General features: G+C 40.4%; 2 protein-coding genes and 1 long non-coding RNA gene across 6 annotated transcripts; 1 reads left to right on the top strand and 2 right to left on the bottom strand.

Moving 5' to 3' along the window:
• Window positions 1-176: 176 nt before the first annotated feature.
• Window positions 177-1,896, bottom strand: LOC145063071 (UDP-glycosyltransferase 89B2-like). The gene has a single exon (XM_079010696.1). It carries the CDS (start codon window positions 1,737-1,739, stop codon window positions 327-329), a length of 1,413 nt encoding a protein of 470 aa, XP_078866822.1. The 5' UTR covers window positions 1,740-1,896; the 3' UTR covers window positions 177-326.
• On the top strand, window positions 1,745-19,410 carry LOC145063166 (putative LRR receptor-like serine/threonine-protein kinase RPK1). Of its 4 annotated transcripts, none has more exons than XM_079010847.1 (6): window positions 1,745-1,882; window positions 7,172-7,251; window positions 7,354-7,425; window positions 7,492-7,635; window positions 7,702-8,158; window positions 19,013-19,406. In XM_079010847.1, exons 1-4 carry the CDS (start codon window positions 1,796-1,798, stop codon window positions 7,517-7,519), a joined length of 267 nt encoding a protein of 88 aa, XP_078866973.1. In that variant the 5' UTR covers window positions 1,745-1,795; the 3' UTR covers window positions 7,520-7,635; window positions 7,702-8,158; window positions 19,013-19,406. The 4 variants fall into 4 exon arrangements, with proteins under 4 accessions (XP_078866973.1, XP_078867033.1, XP_078866908.1 ...); XM_079010907.1 differs by lacking the exon at window positions 1,745-1,882 and adding an exon at window positions 6,153-6,830 and having other exon boundaries at window positions 7,172-7,243; window positions 19,013-19,410; XM_079010782.1 differs by lacking the exon at window positions 1,745-1,882 and adding an exon at window positions 6,153-6,939 and having other exon boundaries at window positions 19,013-19,407.
• Window positions 4,862-6,120, bottom strand: LOC145063428 (uncharacterized). Its single transcript, XR_013687960.1, has 3 exons — window positions 5,985-6,120; window positions 5,261-5,677; window positions 4,862-5,121 (listed from the first exon to the last, which is right to left on the bottom strand). It is a non-coding gene; the product is annotated as an uncharacterized LOC145063428 (long non-coding RNA).
• Window positions 19,411-19,680: the final 270 nt, after the last annotated feature.

Raw genomic sequence — 19,680 nt, 5'->3', positions numbered from 1 at the left:
ATATTTTTGAACACCCCTAGTTTAAACTTGACTTTACCGTCAAGTTCACACCTCTCATCATTTAGTATTTTAGAAAAAGAGTTAAGAAGGAATGGATGTGGAATTCTTATTTTATATAATTAAAAAATTGTAGATAAATAGAAAAAAAAAATTGTAAAAATATGACAAACAAATCGTTTTGGACTACATACAAATTGATTTATTTTTTGGATTAAATTAAAAGAAAATAAATACCCACACTGACCATTTTTTACAACGTTTTTTAAGAAAAAAACTTAAATTTTGCACAATTTTCTTGATTTTTGCTAATTGGTCCACTGATTCCTTTAATGTGATAAATTGGCCACTAATCTATCCAACTCTTTCCATGAACTCCCATTTTCACTTGTTGCTTGCTTTGCCGCACTCCCAAATTCCTTCGCTCGCTCTCTCTCCACTCGGGTCTTCTCACTCAATGATTTACTAAACAACTCGGCTAACTCGCCCGAGTCAGGAACAGTATCCGGTCCCTCACTCGCTCTGATTCCCACTTTCAACTCGTGCAACAGCGTCGCGTTGGAGAACTGGTCAGCGCTCATCGGCCACGTCAGCATTAAAACCCCCGCCGCCACCGCTTCCATGATCGAGTTCCAACCGCAGTGAGTCAAGAACGTACTTACCGAGTCATGACTCAGTATAGCCACCTGCGGCGCCCACCCTCTAACAACAACACCCCTACCGGCCACACGATCCTCGAATCCAGCCGGAATCTTGCCGTATTTTCCTGTCACGTGTCCGGCGGTGGGTTCTTTCACCGACCATACGAAGTTTACGAGGCTTTTCTCTAAACCCAGTGCCACCACCTCCATCTGTTCGTTGGTCAACACCGCTTGACTTCCGAAACAGACATACACCACCGACTGAGATGCACACGTGTCGAGCCATGATAAGACGTCCTTTGAGCTGGACCCACCTCTGCTGATTGTACTATTGCTAGGAGGGAGTAAAGGCCCAACGGCGAACACACGATCATGGCGGAGCTCTTCCTTAAGCTGGTCAACGTAAACTCGTTCCAACTCGGAGAACGAATTGATGACGATTCCCCAGCTCGCCATGTTAGCGGATAAGCCATCTTTGATGAATTCCGAAGTTGGGTCTCCTTCCACGTAGCTTCGATAAATCGGGGACAGCTGCCACCAAGGGTATTCCGGGGAATTCGGGATTTTGGGAAATCTTATCATCTCGTTTTCGTTTTGTGGTTCAGCCCTTTTGGGTGGGTAGCGCCACAAGGAAAAGATGACGGAAAGAGCTAACGCACCAGACGGAGAGAAGGTGTAACGGCGAATGCCAAGCTGGCATGCGAGGTGATGAGTCCATCCAAGAAACATGTCGGAGACGATGGCTACCGGCGGGGTAGGGTGATTGTGGAACCAATCGAGAAGGGGGGTGTGTAGATCGCCTAGGGCCACCATCATGGACTTGAAGCCACCGGCCGGTAGGTCTTTGACATTTTCGATGCCGGAAGGAATGGAGGGGTGTGGTGGGAATGGGAGGACGAGGGTGGTGATGGTAGTTGGATGGGCGGAGAGGAGAGAGGATAAAACGGGGAGATTGTTGGGAGTGACAAGAATTGTGATGAATACGCCTCGGATGGCTAGTTGATGGGTGAGATCAAGAAGAGATAGCATATGTCCCTGGGCTGGGTAAGGGAAAACCAGGATGTGGGAGCCAGGATCGATGCCGGCTATCGGAATCGGCATAGTTGATCGCCGGTGGTATGTGTGTGGCGGATGTGCGACAGTCTGGGGATTAGATCATGAGATTGCTAACTTCTCGTATCTCGATGAAAACTAGGTTAAGGCTGATCTACACCGTTCCCTTATATCATTATACTAAGTTACAGGTTTGGTCCCTTTGATAACACGCATCTACACTTTTAATCAAATTGAATTTTTGACGTCGCTCAATTTAATTTCTAAAACGTGAGAGCCGTGGTTCTTAAAACTTGGAAATATCGAATTTTAGTCGGAGATTTAAATTCTAAATTTGTTAAACTTTAAAAAATTAAAAATTTATTTAAATTATAATAAAGCGGATAAATACAAGGAATATCAAAGTGCGGAACATGAACAGTTTAGAGGGCGGGAACCAAACGTGAAAACAAAAACGTATAAAACCATTTTAATTTGATTCAAGGATATGACCTCAAAATTTTAACAAAATAATTATACTATATATTAAACTAGGTTACAACCCGTTAGCCCTGTCGAAAATACCCGATACCCGAATTACCCGCCCGATTTTTTCGGGTATCGGGTAAAACGGGTCGGGTAAATCGGGTATCGGGTAAATTTTTCCGGGTAAATCGGGTTACCCGAAATTTTTTCGGGTCGGGTAAAGGGTATATTTTTTGGGTTTCGAGTATACCCGAATTACCCAAATTATTTAATTTTTTTTTTTGTAGAGCTTGTACTATATAACAGGTATTTGATCATGTTTAAACTAACTATCATTATTGTAAAACATAAATATATTTATTATGACAATACGACACTAACAATATTAAAAGTAATTTTTATATATCATCACGTTCTTTAAAATTTAACTGTTTTCTTGATTATAGTTTTTATTACAACTAACAAACTCATTATCTTGACGAAACTTTAGAACATGGCAAAACTTATGACTACATTTATCTTAAACATTTTAAACTTTTAAATTAAGATCTTTAGGTATTTGTTTTTTTAACATCTTATTAGATTAGATTAAGTCGTTAAAAAATTACTTGATATCTCATGTATTATTGAGTAGAAAATCTCAATGTTCAAAGCTTGAGTAACTTCGTTTATGTCTCGTTTGTTTATATAAACAAGACTAATAAAGCACGACTTATTTATTTCATTAAATTTATTTTTAGATGAAATTCAAAAAAAAATCACATATTTCGGGTAATACCCAAATTACCCGAATTTAGTTTGGGTAGGGTAACGGGTAATTTTTCTAATATGAAAAACCCGAATTACCCGACTCGAATTACCCGAAACCCGAAAAAATTACCCGTTCAACACCCCTACAACCCATGGAAACCACGGGTAAAATATTTATAAACCATTTAAATTATTAACAAGATTTAAGATTTTTTTTTTAATGTTTTGTATTGGTTATTTAATATATATATATATATATATATATATATATATATATATATATATATATATATATATATATATATATATATATAATAATAAATAAATGTTTTTTTATCACATGGCCTCTTCTCCTTCATTTGGACACATGACATTTTCTAGAATTTTTAAATTTTCTATTTTCCATTTGTCATTTTATTGTATTTTTCATTTTATTAAATTAAAATTCCACATTTAATGTGTAAGATAATATATATGTAAAGTATTTATTAAAAATGGTTTATATATGTAATGTATTCAATACATTAAAATCTTATTAATTTTAATAATTCAAAATTTTTCTTATTTTTCTTATAAATTCAAACTTTTCAAATTGTTAAATTTTTATATTTATTTTTTATAATTAAACCCATGTAATACATGGGTCTCACACCTAGTATATATATATATATATATATATATATATATATATATATATATATATATATATATATATATATATATATATATGGGAAAAGAGAATATACATTACAGCCACACCTAAGCTTAGGTGCTAAACCTTTTGAAAATACATTGTTTTACTATATAAAGATTACGGTTAATGGATTCACGATTAATACTTCAAGTTGTAAATTCAAGATCGACACAATAGGGTTTAGGGTTTAGAGTTTAGGGTTTAGGGTTTAGGGTTTAGGTTTATGTTTAGGGATTAGGGTTAAGGTTTAGGGTTTAGGGTTTAGGGTTTAGGGTTTAGATTTAGGGTTTAGGGTTTAAATTTAGGGTTTAGGTTTAGGTTTAGGGTTTAGTAATGTGCACTTGGATGAAGTAATAAACGATAACTGAGGAAAGAAAACGAAGATGATAAAACGATAATGAAAGAAAAAAAATGTTATGGAGAATGATATATTTACCAAGTGAAACCAAACCGGGTATATTTAGCATGTTAAAACGACATATTTTAGAGGTTTAGTACCTAAGCTTAGGTGGGGCTGTAATTTATATTCCCTATCCCCTATATATATATATATATATATATATATATATATATATATATATATATATATATATATATATATATATATATATATATATATATATATTGAATATCCAATATATGTTATACATATCGCATGTGAAGACATTTAAACAAATTGGGTTTGAGGGTTAACTTTTCGTAGATCTGACTTTCATGTGTTTGTTAACTAAATGTGTTTTGTAGTAACTAAAATTTCATCTGTGTTAATACTCTTTTATTGGTTATATGAAGCAATATACTTAAAAGGACATGATCTTAGTAAATCATATAAAAAATGTTTTTATCACCATTAATTATAAAATAAATTTAACAATACAAAAGCTAAAAGAATACTTTTTTAAATAAAATAAATGAAAATTTTAGATTCAAGAAATAGAACGTTTATTAAACTTAAAATTAACAAATTATAGTAGCGTATAATTTGGTCTTTATTTAAAATTTATTTAGAGTAAACATTAAAGTTGGTCATGTAGTTTGTACTTCTTAAGTTCCAAAAGAGAATTTTATTTAAGATTTGATGCTTGTTTCATGGTTTTAGCAGTATTTTTGGTCCTTGAGTCATTGATTTTAACGGTTCATATGTTGTTTTTCTAAATAAATGTTACTTTTGATCCTTGAGTCGATCAAATTATTTGCTTCAACATAGGTCAGCTACTAACAAATTTAGTCCTCAAATTATGACCGTAAGCAAGAGAGTGACTGTGCAGAAGCATTAAACATGTAAAATAAATAATAGCTATATGGGTTAACATAATGAAATAAAGTTGACACTAAAACAATTTCTTTCTCAACAAAATAAGAACCTATTTAAATGAACATAAAAATGACAATTTGACCGGTGTGGATGGTCAATGATGCATTGTTATTTCCCTCAAAAGATACATCTTTTACAGCTACTTCATTCACCTCTGTCATGGCCAACTTAGTTCCATTTTCCTCTTCACGTGATGATACATCATTCTGAATACAAAAAAACAAAAAAAAAAAAAAAAAAAAAAAAAAAAAAAAAAAGATACTTAAAAAAAAAAAATTAGAGGTATATTTTGAATACAAAAGAAACAATAAAAACAAATGTTAAGCTATGGCTGTCATGAATTACCGTTAATAAATTTTGTTTTTGTAGTGCATACTCTTGTTCATCTAGAATGAAATCAAAAACGACTTTATAGCCGCCTTCTTCAATTAACTTCCACCCATCATCACCTTACACCTAGAAATTACAATGAATGACAGAGAGAAAAACAAATATGACTAATTATAGTGTAATCATCGATGACATATATTTCTTATGATAAAAAAACCAAGCACTTAGCTAATTACTTCCAACAAAATGTGTGAAAATGGATGTTAATTTAAACAAAATAAATTATAAACTTCCAATTCCAAATTGACGCCTTTAACACTTGTGTAAGTTCAATTTCTAATCGTCACTTTGGAGAAGAAGTGTTCGTCGCGATTGTAACTTCAAGTAGATGCGACCGAAAGTGAGAGCTAGAGGTATATATAAATTGAAAACCTGCCCATCGAATTTAAATTTAGATATGATTAGGATTTCTAATTTCTCCATGGAATTCAAATCTATTTCCTATTTTATTGATAGAATTGGTGAAAAATGACAGCTAGAAAGAAAGAAAGCATTAGCAATTCAAATCATTCGAACAAACAAAAACCTTTAATTCAATCAACAAACAACATTAGCAATTCAAAAAATGGGCAATCAAAGAAACAAACATGGCAAATCAAGAAAGAAGAGAGAAATGCGAGAAGAATAAGACCCAGAGAACTAAAAACATAAAAATATAAAAATATAAACATGCTTTTACCTCCATAGATTCTTGAAAGCAGCAGCAACAATTTGGTCCAAGATATGAAATTGCAATCCTTTAAAACTCAGATTCACGATTATTTATGGTATCGATTTCGTTCCTCATATTTATAGAATCGATTTGTGAGAAGAGAAATCGGGGGAATAGGAAACGTGATTTTGGGAATAAACCGATCAGAAGAAATTTGGGGATATGTTACAATTGTGGATTTTAAAGGTGAAGGGCAATTTTGGCAGTTCACTTTGAAAATTCTTGGGGTTAAAAATTGACACGTGGCAGAAATGGATTCTTTTATTAGATTAGATTTATCTGCTCTTAGCTACAGTTAACTTGCTAAGCTTTTGGCAGTTTTGATCCTTTATTTATGCTATTTTGTTATTTTATGGATTTGTTGCTGAACCTTTTTGTTTTGGCCAAATTATGTCATTTTCTAAATTATTTATGATACGTGTTCTTATTTCATCATCTCTGTTATTTTGTCCGAGATACGTGTCATACAACACCTGCTTCACCGCCTCTGACTTCCATTACCATTCACCATTTACCCACCTCCTTCCTCCCATTACTTTTAGAACTCGCAAGAGCAGATGTAGCGACGATTACTTCGTCAATTTTGCTCTGCTCCTTTAATCTGACCTCCACCTCCTCCTTTGTACTGTTCATCGGGTTACCATGTTCACCACTCTTAACCCAATCGCACCGCCTCTCCGCCTCTCTGTTCCTACCCCAGCTCTGTTAAATCTTCTTCCTTCTTCGATTTCTTAATCGGGTCCTTCACGATATTTCTTAAAGATGTTGGAGGAAGTGGAAACGGAGGCAGCGGTTCAATCGTGGTTGTATGAGGTACGATAATACTTGCCCTACACCTTCAGTTTATCTGTCTAGCAAGAATGGAGTCCCAAATCGCTATCTAGAAACCATCTTCTGTAACTTTGTATGTGTGTGTTTGAAGGTACAAGGTTCTCTCCGGTTAACAGATCGGTCCTATTAAATGTCATGTTAGGTTTTTTTGATTTTGGCTATAGCAGGTTGCACTTATTCCGAGTTGGTTTGGACTGGGGTTTTGTGCTTCAACGGAACCCTAGACGACAACTATCTTCATGTTAGAGAACTATAAGATAGCACACCCTTGATAATTTAACTTTTGATTCATTTAAAAATAATTCTGTTTACAATTTTTGCAGGCAACTACTGAATCAGTGAATCTCGACCTTGGAGGAACTTTATCTCCAGCGCTCGGGCGCTTGACTTATATGGTAATATTGTGAGCCAAATTCCTAATATTATCAATATCATCATCATCTGCATTACTTCCTTTCTTATAGTATTTTGATTTTCTTATGTATATTTACTCTTCATTTTAAAGGGATGTCATGTGGAACAACATAGTTGGGAGTATACCAAAAGAAATATGCCAACTTACAAATTTGGAACTCTTGTAAGTTGATTTCTTCTTAGATTTAAATGTGAATACAAGTGAAAATTATTGTTAATTTACATGCAGGCTCTTGAATGGAAATCAACTAACATGATCCTTGCCAGAAGAGATTGGTTATCACCCTAATCTGGATCGAATACAAATTGATCAAAATCACATATTTGGTTCAATACCTATGTCATTTGCAAACTTGAACAAGACAAAGCACTTGTAAGTACTCATCCTTTCATTGATATTATATTTTTAGTTTCTTATTTCTATCTGATTTTTATGCAGCCATATGAACAACTCACTTACTGGACAAATTCCTCCTGAGCTATGGTTGATGGTGTTGTTGTAGTATGTTTGTGAGTGTGTTTATAAGATTGTTTGAAATTATCTGTATAATTATTTGTGTGTATATGTGTATTGGTTTGTTTGTATATAATTTTATATGAGTGTGATAGTATGCTTGTAAGTGAATGTCTTTATAGGATTGTTTGAAATTATCTGTTTAACTATTAACATACTCTTCTTTTGTAGAATAAAAAGAATCTGTGGATCTGCTTATATGAGGTTATGGTAAGCAACATTTATTGCTTTTATTTTATACTGGTTCAAAATAGCCTCCTTAATATTTTTAAAAAACTCAACTCCTGATGCATATGATGTTTTTTGAGGGACAAGGGCATATATGGTAAGTTTGAAAATGATTTTACCGGTAAAATTGCTCGTTTGGTGTTCTTTGTTATTGGTAGTGTAACATCCCAAAATTCAAGACTAAAAATTTCTTTTAATAAAACATTACTTTAAGCAAATTCATCATTTCAAAACATAAGCAGAGTATTAGTTTCTAAAATACATGTTCGTTATCAGAGTAAACACTCCCAGGCTGTCTAAACTATGGTGTGTGCCATGCGATCACCCCGAGCTCTTCCCTCCGCTATCGGAAGTACCTGAAATCAAAACTGAAAACCATAAGCACGAAGCTTAGTGAGTTCCCCCATCATACCACATACCACACAATCATATAACATACATATACTGTCAGGCATATCTGGGTGCCCGACCTACCCCTTCGGTCCTCTCGACCGGATACTGCCTAGCATATCTGGGTGTTGGGCTCCCCTTTGGTCCTCTCGACCGGATACTGCCTAGCATATCTGGGTGCTGGGCTACCCCTTCGGTCCTGTCGACCGGTAGGTGGGGACTATTTCACCCCCTACTACCACTGTCACATAACATCATATCATGCTAGCACATAAACATAACATCACATACTGTCAGACGTATCTGGGGTGTCTGACTACCCTCCGGTCCTAACAACCGAACTCTATCGATGAGCCAGGGAGCCCCGTCCATGCTCCTACTGATAGTGAGATACGGACCCATCCCTCCCTCACTCTTTCCCTATCTTGGGCCTCGCCCCTGATCTGTTGCTAATGAGATGTGGAACGCCATCCACACTCTGCTATTGGTGAGGTACGGTACCTCACCCACACTCACCACCCTACCAGGCACATACAAGTATCACACAGACAACAAGTATAAACTATCACATAAACCATTCCTTGGGCACCCGCCCGCTATCATTGGACCTTGTCCTAAATATCATACTAGCATACTGTGCCTAGGGCTAACCCCCGGGTCTTCTACTCATAACTACATAGGCCGGCATTATGGCCGTAGACCCATTCACACAAAGGGAAACTCACCTGCACTGGCTGAACTCGCTGATGATCCCACTAGCTGCTGCCCGATAACTCACTGAACTCCTGCTCCACTAGCTCCTCGAGCTATCAATATCAATGCAACACTTAGTCTAACTGACCCCTGAAAGACAACCAAATCAGCTCTGGCCAAAGTCAAAGTCAACCTTCCAGGTCAACCCTACTCGCCAAGTCCACCTACTGACTCACCGAGTTCATATGCTCAAAGTCCTTCCAATCGCGACTCGACTCGCCGAGTCAGTCCATGACTCGCCGAGTCTACCGATTTCCGAGTCCTGGCCTGTCCAACTCACCGAGTCTCCACTCGACTCACTGATTTGAGTCTCAACTCAAAGGGTTTGGGGTTTCGCGACCTGACTCGCCGAGTCCAAGAACAGACTCGCCGAGTTCAAGGCAATCTTCATCTGACTCGACGAGCTGTTCATCCCACTCGTCGATTTCCTCCAAATCTTCATTCTACTCGCCGAGTCCACTCAAAGGACTCGCCGAGTCCATTCAGATCTCCAAACATCCAGAGGACTTTTGAGTCATGCAGGGACTCCAAACCATAGATCCATACTTCCAAAGCTCAATCCCCACGTAAAGTTGCAAACTTTACGTATAACTAAAGAGATCTAGGCTCAAAACATACTAGGGTTTGGTTTAAGGACAAAAGGGCTTCACCAACTACTCATCTTCTGATGCCTTATGACATATTGGACCATCCCAACACTAGATCTGAAGTGGCAACAACATATCTAAGCTCCTAACTCGAATTGGGTCTCAATCAACCATAAAACCCCTAAATCTCATAACAAAAATAGATCTAGATGCAAAGAAGGGGAAAATGGCAGCTTAATACCTCCAAGATGAACACAAGCTGAAGTAGGTCTCGGATATACACCTCTCCTTTAAAGCAACCTTCTTGATCTTCAAGTTCCTTTCCAAAATTTCCTTCCTCCAAAGCTATTTCTCTCAAATGATGGAAGCTCACACGAAATATAGGGTTTACAGGTTCTCTAGGATGATATGGAGGCTGAGGGAGGGACATAACACCCTTTATATAGGATACAACTCCCGGAAATAGGGTTTTACTCGCACAGACCAGACTCGCCGAGTCTCCTTGGCCGACTCGCCGATTCGGTCACTTACTCCTCGACCCGGATCCCGCTTAGACTTCGCCGAGTTCCTCCTTGGACTCGCCAAGTCGCCCCTTAAAATTAGGGTTTTTCTTTCCTTTCTTGGCCTTCAAAACTTTGGGTGTTACAACTCTCCCCCACTTAAACTAAACTTCGTCCTCGAAGTTTGCTATGGCCCACCGCCTGCGATCTGCCTTCAATAACTCCCAATTAATCCAACACCAGCTGCCTACCTTCGCTGGCCTCCCGCTCGGTCATTCCGGCTAACACAAATCCTTGTGAATAATAGACTCGGTTCACCCTGACCCTGAACATCCTGGGAACACAACTTACTTACCGACAATCCTTCTGGTACTCACCGAGTACTGCACTGAACCTATAGGTGTAACGCCCGTAGATTAGGGCTAGTCAATTTACAGACGATAAGCATCAAAAATGACTTTTTGATGGAAGATTATTTAGAAGGATTAATCTTAATCAAGTTGTAGTATATGTCACAAGGTTTCCGTGCATATAAAGAACGCCGAAATCCGAGTTATAACGAAGAAGTTATGACATGTCGAAGTTTCGCGACAGAACCACCACGACCTAGCGCGACCCAACGCGATGTAAATAGTGAATTTAAGGTAGATAGATATCTATCCTTAGTGATCTAAACGAGAGTCGAAGATTTCTTCGATAGTAGTCCAACGATAAAAAGACAGACGAAAACGGAGTTCAGATGAAGGAGTTATGAGTTTATAACGGAGTTTTCCTGTCCTGGCCTACTAAAGATAATATATAAGTAATATACTTATATTATATTAAAAATAAAGTCAAAATTAGCCAATGGAGTCTAAACGAGAGTTGTAGAGCATAATCTCACCTTCGTGTCGATATAAAGAACGTCGAAAACGGAGTTCGTATGCGAAAGTTATGAATTTCTGAAGTTCGGGGCGCGGAACCCCAAAAATGTCAGAGACCACGACGTGGCAAGCAGGGCCACGACGTGGCAAGTCTCCTGACACCTCCGGGAAGCCCCCAGATGCAACTTGGGATGACGCATGTAGTGACGACCAAGCCCACGACGTGGAAAAAGGTTGCCACGACGTGGCAAGGGCCAAATTTGCCCTATAAATAGATTTGAAGGGCCAGACGTTTAGGGTTGCTATTTTCTCTCTTCTCTCTCCCGTTTTACCTCGATTTGCGTGCCAGAAGTACCCCGAAGCCCCGGTATCATTCCCGAGTCCCGAAGCAAGATCCGAAGCCCCGAGAATCCCGAAGAGCGTGATTCCCGAGCCGAAGGTCTGCCCGCGAGAAGTTTGATTTTTGTGAAGATCTTCCAGATCTGCGGAGAGATACTACTTCTACAAGCCGTAGTGTTGTCCGATCATCTTCTGATCAAGTGAGTGTATAGTCACTTCCGTCTTACACATAGATATGAAGTATTTTATAAAATACGTGCTATGTGTGTATATATATATATATATATATATATATATATATATATATATATATATATATAGTTGTTTATATGTGTGAGTGTGTAGTTACTTTTTTCTAACACATAAATATTAAGTATTTTCTATAAAATATGTGCTATGTGTATAATATAAAGTTGTTTATACATGTGGGTGTATAGTCCCTTTCATAAACACGGGTATAATACAAGTATTGTTTGAATGTATTAAGTATATGTTTGGGAGAGTGTGTGGTTACTTTCTTCTAACACATAAATATGAAGTATTTGTTATAAAATACGTGCTATGTGTTTATATATTGTTGTTTATTTGAGATGAGTATGGAATGAATGTTTTATATAGTTTTTAAATGAGTTAAACTGTATATGTATTTTATATCTACAAATATGTTGGGTAGAACATGGGTAGATGAGATAGTTGGTATGTGATAAAATGATGAGGTATGAAAGATGATTAAGAATGATATTGGTAGATGCACCAATTAAGGAATGTCATAAAACTAGCAGATGCGCTTGAGAATAATATCGGTAGATGCACCAAGTAGTAAATGTCGTGATCTTGGCAGACGCGCCAAATAGAGATTGTCGTAACAATAGTAGATGCGCTTATAGGGTAATCTTGGCAGATGCGCTTATAGGATAATCTTGGCAGATGCGCTTATAAGATAATGTCGGCAGATGCGCCTAAAAGAGAATGTCATAAACCTGGCAGTCGCGCCTCATAGTGTATGACGTAATCCTGGCAGAGGCACTTAAAGGATAATGTTGGCAGATGCGCCTTATGTAGAAATGGAAGTTTGTGCTAATTCCTTAGGTCAATCCTTAGGAATGAATGAAGGAAGGATAGTTGATTAATAGGGTAAAACCTTAAGAAATAAAGAAGATAATGGTGATGGGTAATTGGGTAGATTGTTTAATGGTTGAATATAATAATTATATTATTATGGGTCGAAAACCCTATATGCTCACCAGGCTCCCAAGCCTGACCCACTCAGTTTAATTGTATCACAGGTATCGATACGAAGCTGCTTTGCACTGAGAGATTAAAGGAAATGTAAATCTTTAGTATAAATAATGTAAGTTCTGTTTATGCTTATGTGTCTGTATCGGAACATGACATCCCGAGATTTTGTTATATAATAAAAATACATTTCTTTAAAGAAATGCTTTGATAAATCTTTATCATATTTTGGGAACAAATTCCGCAACTGTTTTCTTTAAAAGATTACTCTGATTTTAAAAACAAGCATAAACAAATCGGTCTTTTCTGGCCGTGAAATTGGGGATGTCACAATAGGGGTTCACCCCTTCTTTCCTTGCACAATTCCTTTCCTTCCCAAGGCAAAGCTCCATAACCAACTATTTCTTCTGTCACTGTGAAGGCCCTATCCTTCACCAACTCCATCATCCCCGCTAATCCCAGTACGGGTTATCACCGTCAGTAACCACTGACACTCCTCTCTGCCAAAACTTGGTGTCGAGCACCCCTCGATTCAACTAACTGAATCCCACCATACACTGCTTACCCGCAGTACTACTGACTGAAAATTCTGCTATTCCTTGTCTGCCTTCCGGATGAACTGAGACCACCCTGGTCCCTACCAACCTATCAATGTCTGGATTACCGGCTCCCACCGGTAGCTGACCCAACACAACTACTAGTCGCTCCCAACGACTTTCGAAGAAACTTCGACCACCTAAAACTGCTCAATCTATCCTGCCCTACAGGCACTACAATTTCCCTGGGATCCCCGATCTCCTATCCTGACACTAAGGTCCTTACCAGGTCCCACCTGTGCTGCTAAAACTCACGGGCCTCGCCCACAGGTCCCACCCGCCTCTATCCTTCTAGTCCTACTAGTCTAATCACTCTCGCTCGGGCCTCGCCCACGGGTCTCACCCAACCATACTACCGAGCAACCCTGCTCCCAGGTCTCATCTACACTGCTAATCTCATACGGGCCTCGCCCCAACTCCGCTAACGAAGCTACTAAGGAATGCTACGGCTTACCCGTAGTCTTACATCACCATCCATTGCTGACTGCTAGTGAATGCTACGGCTGCTCCGTAGTCTTACAACACTTCCACCACTGACTGCTAGTGAATGCTACGGCCGCCCCGTAGTCTTACATCACTTCCTACCACTGACTGCTAATACGAAGGCACCCATATGCCATTAGCTCTCAAGATCCTCATTCCGACTCCCTCGAGTCCTATGGGCGATCCACAACCTGAATTCCCAACCACGCACTAACCATTACCATCACACACACTAGCTGATGGGGAGTTTCTTAAACTCCCAACCCTGAAATCCTCAATCCATCAAACACTGAACTACTTCCTTTCCTCCTCGGAGGTCGCGCACACATTCTGGGTCTGTGTGCTCCTACCTTTGCACACTCGGAGGATTCTCCCCCACTTCGATCCTGCTTACCCCTTGTTACTCAATACTCAAAAAGAAATCCCAATCCTTGCTACCATTCCATAATCAATATGTTGAGGAACCCAAGCTTACCATAGCTAGGGATCTAACCAATCCATCTCTAACACTATACAACTCTGATCTAGCGAGACATACCAAGTCTCTCCCAAGCATGCTACAGTTACTGCGTCCTATGTAACCTTCTCCAATAGGGCACGTCCCCTCACTACCATTCGAATATCCAAGGTATGCAGATGGCATATAACTCGATCACAATCAACCGCTCAAAAATAAAATACTCATACCGATAATGATGCAGAACCATAACAATATAATCATGCACAAATAAAAGAACTGAAAACAAAAATCGCATACCTGCAACGTCCGGTGCTGATCGCGCCTCTAAGGTAGTCATCTGAAGAGCTCTGCCTCCCACCGCAGGCGCTCTGTACGGCCCTGACGGCCGTTTGTGATCCTCAAAGTTGCAGGGGCAGGTGTCATCACCCGCCCTGCTGAAAACAAACTGGGGCACTGGGCCTTCTTGTGGCCCCGCTGATGGCAATGAAAACATAACAAGTCAGATCCCTGCGCAGTGGTAACAGTACAATCCCTGCTGAAATGACCAGTCTGACCGCACTTGAAACAGCCAGACTCACCACCGCTACCACTCCTGCACGCGCCCCCGTGCGCCCTGCCACACTTCCCGCACCGAATGCGGTCCTGATAATCCCTCGATCTCGGATCCGATCCCTTGGGCCTTTTGCCCGAACCTGCAGCTACCTGAACCTCATTCGGCTTCCTCTTCCGGATCTGCTCCAAATCAATTTCCCTCTCTCTAGCCCGAGAAATCATATCTTCCAGCGTCTTACAGCTGGATCTGCTCACGAACTCCCTGATGTCATCCCTCAACATCTCATGGTATCGGGCCTTCTTCATCTCCTCATCCACGACATACTGCAGTACAAGAAAAGCCCTCTCCCTGAGCTTGGCGGTGATCTCCGCGACAGTCTCAGTGGTCTGCGCCAAATCCTGAAACTCCCATGCCAACTGCTGCACCTCAATAATCGGTGAAAACTCCGCCCTGAACCTGGCCGAGAAATCGCTCCAAGTCATCGCGTCCAACGCAACATCATCACCCAAAGCATGACCAATCTCCTCCCACCAATCCCTCGCTCTGTCCTTCAGAAGACCAGAAGCGAGTCTGACCTTGTCCCCCTCAGGGCACCGGCTCGTACGGTATGCGTTGGCAACATCAGCCAACCATCTGCTGCTAGCGATGGGGTCCCTAGCCCCATGATAATTTGGTGCCCCGCAAGCCCTGAATTCCCGAGATGTCAAGGTACGCGCTCCCATCAAAGCCATCATCTCAGTACGGAAGGCTCCCATCCTCTCATCCAAAATCTCCAATATACCTTCCTTGACCGTGCCAAAGATCACAAGAGTCTGATTCAAAATACTGCGCGTAACCTCGGCGGATATCAACTCCCTCATTCGCTCCTCGAGCTGCTCGGCCCCCGAACCCGAGCCTGATCCCTCTCCGGTGCCTGATCCGCCCGCTGGTCTCTCTCGCAATGTTACCATGCTGAAAATATTCCACAACCACTATCAGAATACTCATCACTGATGCGAGACCAAACACACCCTACCAGGTTTCCGGTCTTGTCTCGGCCTTTCCCGAATCGAGTACGGATCCTCTGCTTTCAGTAGTACGGGCCCATACTACCTTCCACATCTATCCGTACTTTCCTCAGGAATTGCTCTGACTCCGCCAGGTCCCTTAACCACTACTACTGCTCCCAGCACTATCTCATCCTAGGCTGACCCTAGGGAAACCTCTGACTCAACTCAAACCAGTCGTCAGCTGTTGAAGGCCTCCTCGCGATGCCAATTAGCCATCACCTGGATATCATCACATGTTACGAGGCTCAGATAATCCTTCGAGTAACAGACTCGTCCCTACAACGGTTAGACTTAGACGAGAGCTGCGCAATAGGGCCAAATCCAGCACTCTGAGATTATTCAACCCTGATCACATGTGACGTGGCGTATCCACTTAATGGCTAACTCCTATCACTCAAAATCCCACAATGCACAAAGCAAGCAACATTTGAACAAGGGGAAAATCTAACCATAACATACTCAAGCAATCATATCCACATAGCAAGAATCTGAACTAGCATGCAACACAAACTCATAACTCAGGCATAACCTAAATAGGCTATCCTACTATTGTCTAACCTGCACTATCATGCAGCTCAAAGCACATAATCAGACACATATGGCATCCTCCCTAGGTCCTTAGTCCTATTCTAGCATGCTATTCTACTAGCTGATAATCAAATCATAAACTTGTATGGGTATTTTGGGGTACTTACTTGAGCTCGGTTGATTGCATGCACCACACCCTTTTTCTCTTTTCAAAGTTCTTTCCCTTCTGAATTATTTTTTTTGCTTTTCTAAAACTGTTTTCTTTCCCAAAACTCTCTTTTACAAAACTGTCTTTTCATTATGAAAACTTCTATACCCATTCCTCAGTTTGAGTTCAGACACACCCGAGAGCATGTCCGAATCCCTCAAACCAAGGATCTGATACCAACTTGTAACGTCCGAAATTCAAGACTAAAAATTTCTTTTAGTAAAACATTACTTTAAGCAAATTCATCATTTCAAAACATAAACAGAGTATTAGTTTCCAAAATACATGTTCGTTATCAGAGTGAACATTCCTAGGCTGTCTAAACTATGGTGTGTGCCATGCGATCACCCCGAGCTCTTCCCTCCGCTACCGGAAGTACCTGAAATCAAAACTGAAAACCGTAAGCACGAAGCTTAGTGAGTTCCCCCATCATACCACATACCACACAATCATATAACATACATATACTGTCAGGCATATCTGGGTGCCCGACCTACTCCTTCGGTCCTCTCGATCGGATACTGCCTAGCATATATGGGTGCTAGCCTCCCCTTCGGTCCTCTCGATCGGATACTGCCTAGCATATCTGGGTGCTGGGCTCCCCTTCGGTCCTCTCGACCGGATAGTGCCTAGCATATCTGGGCGTTGGGCTACCCCTTCGGTCCTGTCGACCGGTAGGTGGGGACTATTTCACCCCTACTACCACTGTCACATAACATCATATCATGCTAGCACATAAACATAACATCACATACTGTCAGACGTATCTGGGGTGTTTGACTACCCTCCGGTCCTAACAACCGAACTCTACTGATGAGCCAGGGAGCCTCGTCCATGCTCCTACTGATAGTGAGATACGGGCCAAGCCCTCCCTCACTCTTTCCCTATCTTGGGCCTCGCCCCTGATCTGCTACTAATGAGATGTGGAACACCATCCACACTCTGCTATTGGTGAGGTACGGGACCTCGCCCACACTCACCACCTTACCAGGCACATACAAGTATCACACAGACAACAAGTATAAACTATCACATAAACCATTCCTTGGGCACCCGCCCGCTATCATTGGACCTTGTCCTGAATATCATACTAGCATATTGTGCCTAGGGCTAACCCCCGGGTCTTCTACTCATAACTACATGGGCCAACATTGTGGCCGTAGACCCATTCACACAAAGGGAAACTCACCTGCACTGGCTGAACTCGCTGATGATCCCACTAGCTGCTGCCCGACAACTCACTGAACTCCTGCTCCACTAGCTCCCCGAGCTATCAATATCAATGCAACACTTAGTCTAATTGACCCCCGAAAGACAACCAAATCAGCTCTGGCCAAAGTCAAAGTCCTGGTCAAAGTCAACCTTCCAGGTCAGCCCTACTCGTCGAGTCCACCTACTGACTCGCCGAGTTCATATGCTCAAAGTCCTTCCAATCGCGACTCGACTCGCCGAGTCAGTCCATGACTCGCCGAGTCTACCGATTTCCGAGTCCTGACCTGTCCAACTCACTGAGTCTCCACTCGACTCACTGATTCGAGTCTCAACTCGAAGGGTTTGGGGTTTCGCGACCTGACTCGCCGAGTCCAAGAACAGACTCGCCGAGTTCAAGGCAATCTTCATCTGACTCGACGAGCTGTTCATCCCACTCGTCGATTTCCTCCAAATCTTCATTCTACTCGCCGAGTCCACTCAAAGGACTCACCGAGTCCATTCAGATCTCCAAACATGCAGAGGACTTTTGAGTCATGCAGGGACTCCAAACCATAGATCCATACTTCCAAAGCTCAATCCCCACGTAAAGTTGCAAACTTTACATATAACTAAAGAGATCTAGGCTCAAAACATACTAGGGTTTGGTTTAAGGACAAAAGGGCTTCACCAACTACTCATCTTCTGATGCCTTATGACATATTGGACCATCCCAACACTAGATCTGAAGTGGCAACAACATATCTAATCCCCTAACTCGAATTGTGTCTCAATCAACCATAAAACCCCCAAATCTCATAACAAAAATAGATCTAGATGCAAAGAAGGGGAAAATGGGAGCTTAATACCTCCAAGATGAACACAAACTGAAGTAGGTCTCGAATATACACCTCTCCTTTGAAGCAACCTTCTTGATCTTCAAGTTCCTTTCCAAAATTTCCTTCCTCCAAAGCTATTTCTCTCAAATGATGGAAGCTCACACGAAATATAGGGTTTACAGGTTCTCTAGGATGATATGGAGGCTGAGGGAGGGACATAACACCCTTTATATAGGATACAACTCCCGGAAATAGGGTTTTCCTCGCACAGACCAGACTCACCGAGTCTCCTTGGCCGACTCGCTGAGTCGGTCACTTACTCCTCGACCCAGATCCCGCTCGGACTCGCCAAGTTCCTCCTTGGACTCGCCGAGTCGCCCCTTAAAATTAGGGTTTTTCTTTCTTTTCTTGGCCTTCAAAACTTTGGGTGTTACAGGTAGGATGTATTTGATCGTCCAAAATGACCAATTCCCCTTGATTTTTGTTGCTAAAGTTACCAATTTTATGTTTGGTTGTGCTATGAGGTTGGAAGCAAAAGAAAAGCATCTAGATAGCCTTCATAACCGTAATCATTTTCGGTTGAATACGAGTAACATGTATTTTCCTCATTTTCTTCCAAGAATTTATGAATGTCTGTGTTTATATGTGTTTTGGTTGCAAACCAGTAAGATGCTTTCTAGGCATGCTAAAGAGAGTTATATTAGTTGTCCCTGCCAATAATCAGGGAATCATTTTAGTAGATAAAATGAATTTTTATGAATCTTTTAGTGTAGTTAGTTTGGAAAAGCTAGATGATGTTCTTATTAGAATTGTATGTAGTGGAAACATTTCTATTCCATTTTTAATAACACATACTGCCAATAAAGGTCAGATTTTAAAAACATCCATCTAGGTGATTTCGAAATTTGGTTTCTTTTAGTATTTTGGCAAAAAAATTTTGATTTATGTGTTCTTGATTAAAGGGTATTTTGGGAATTTTGTTTTTATCTTTCTATTGGTTTTACTTGGTGCTGTTAGGATTTAATGTGATGTTGCATATGCACATGCTGGATTGAATTCAAGATTGGTATCTCAGTCAACCAAAATAGTTATCAAAGAGAGCAG

The sequence above is a fragment of the Lactuca serriola genome, chromosome 1, assembly GCF_051521515.1.
Source record: "Lactuca serriola cultivar US96UC23 chromosome 1, Lser_US96UC23_V15, whole genome shotgun sequence".
Lineage (NCBI taxonomy): Eukaryota > Viridiplantae > Streptophyta > Magnoliopsida > Asterales > Asteraceae > Lactuca > Lactuca serriola.
The sequence above is the reverse complement of the archived record's forward strand: the minus strand, read 5'-3'. Positions and strand labels throughout refer to the sequence as shown.

Bases quoted from the DNA above. Each gene is read 5' to 3' on its own strand.
- LOC145063166 (XM_079010782.1), top strand. From the start codon at position 6,826: ATGAGGTACGATAATACTTGCCCTACACCTTCAGTTTATCTGTCTAGC. The intron at 7,252-7,353 runs GTGAGCCAAATT...TTCATTTTAAAG, and splicing joins TTGACTTATATGGTAATATT to GGATGTCATGTGGAACAACA. The intron at 7,426-7,491 runs GTAAGTTGATTT...ATTTACATGCAG, and splicing joins CTTACAAATTTGGAACTCTT to GCTCTTGAATGGAAATCAAC.
- LOC145063071 (XM_079010696.1), bottom strand. From the start codon at position 1,739: ATGCCGATTCCGATAGCCGGCATCGATCCTGGCTCCCACATCCTGGTT.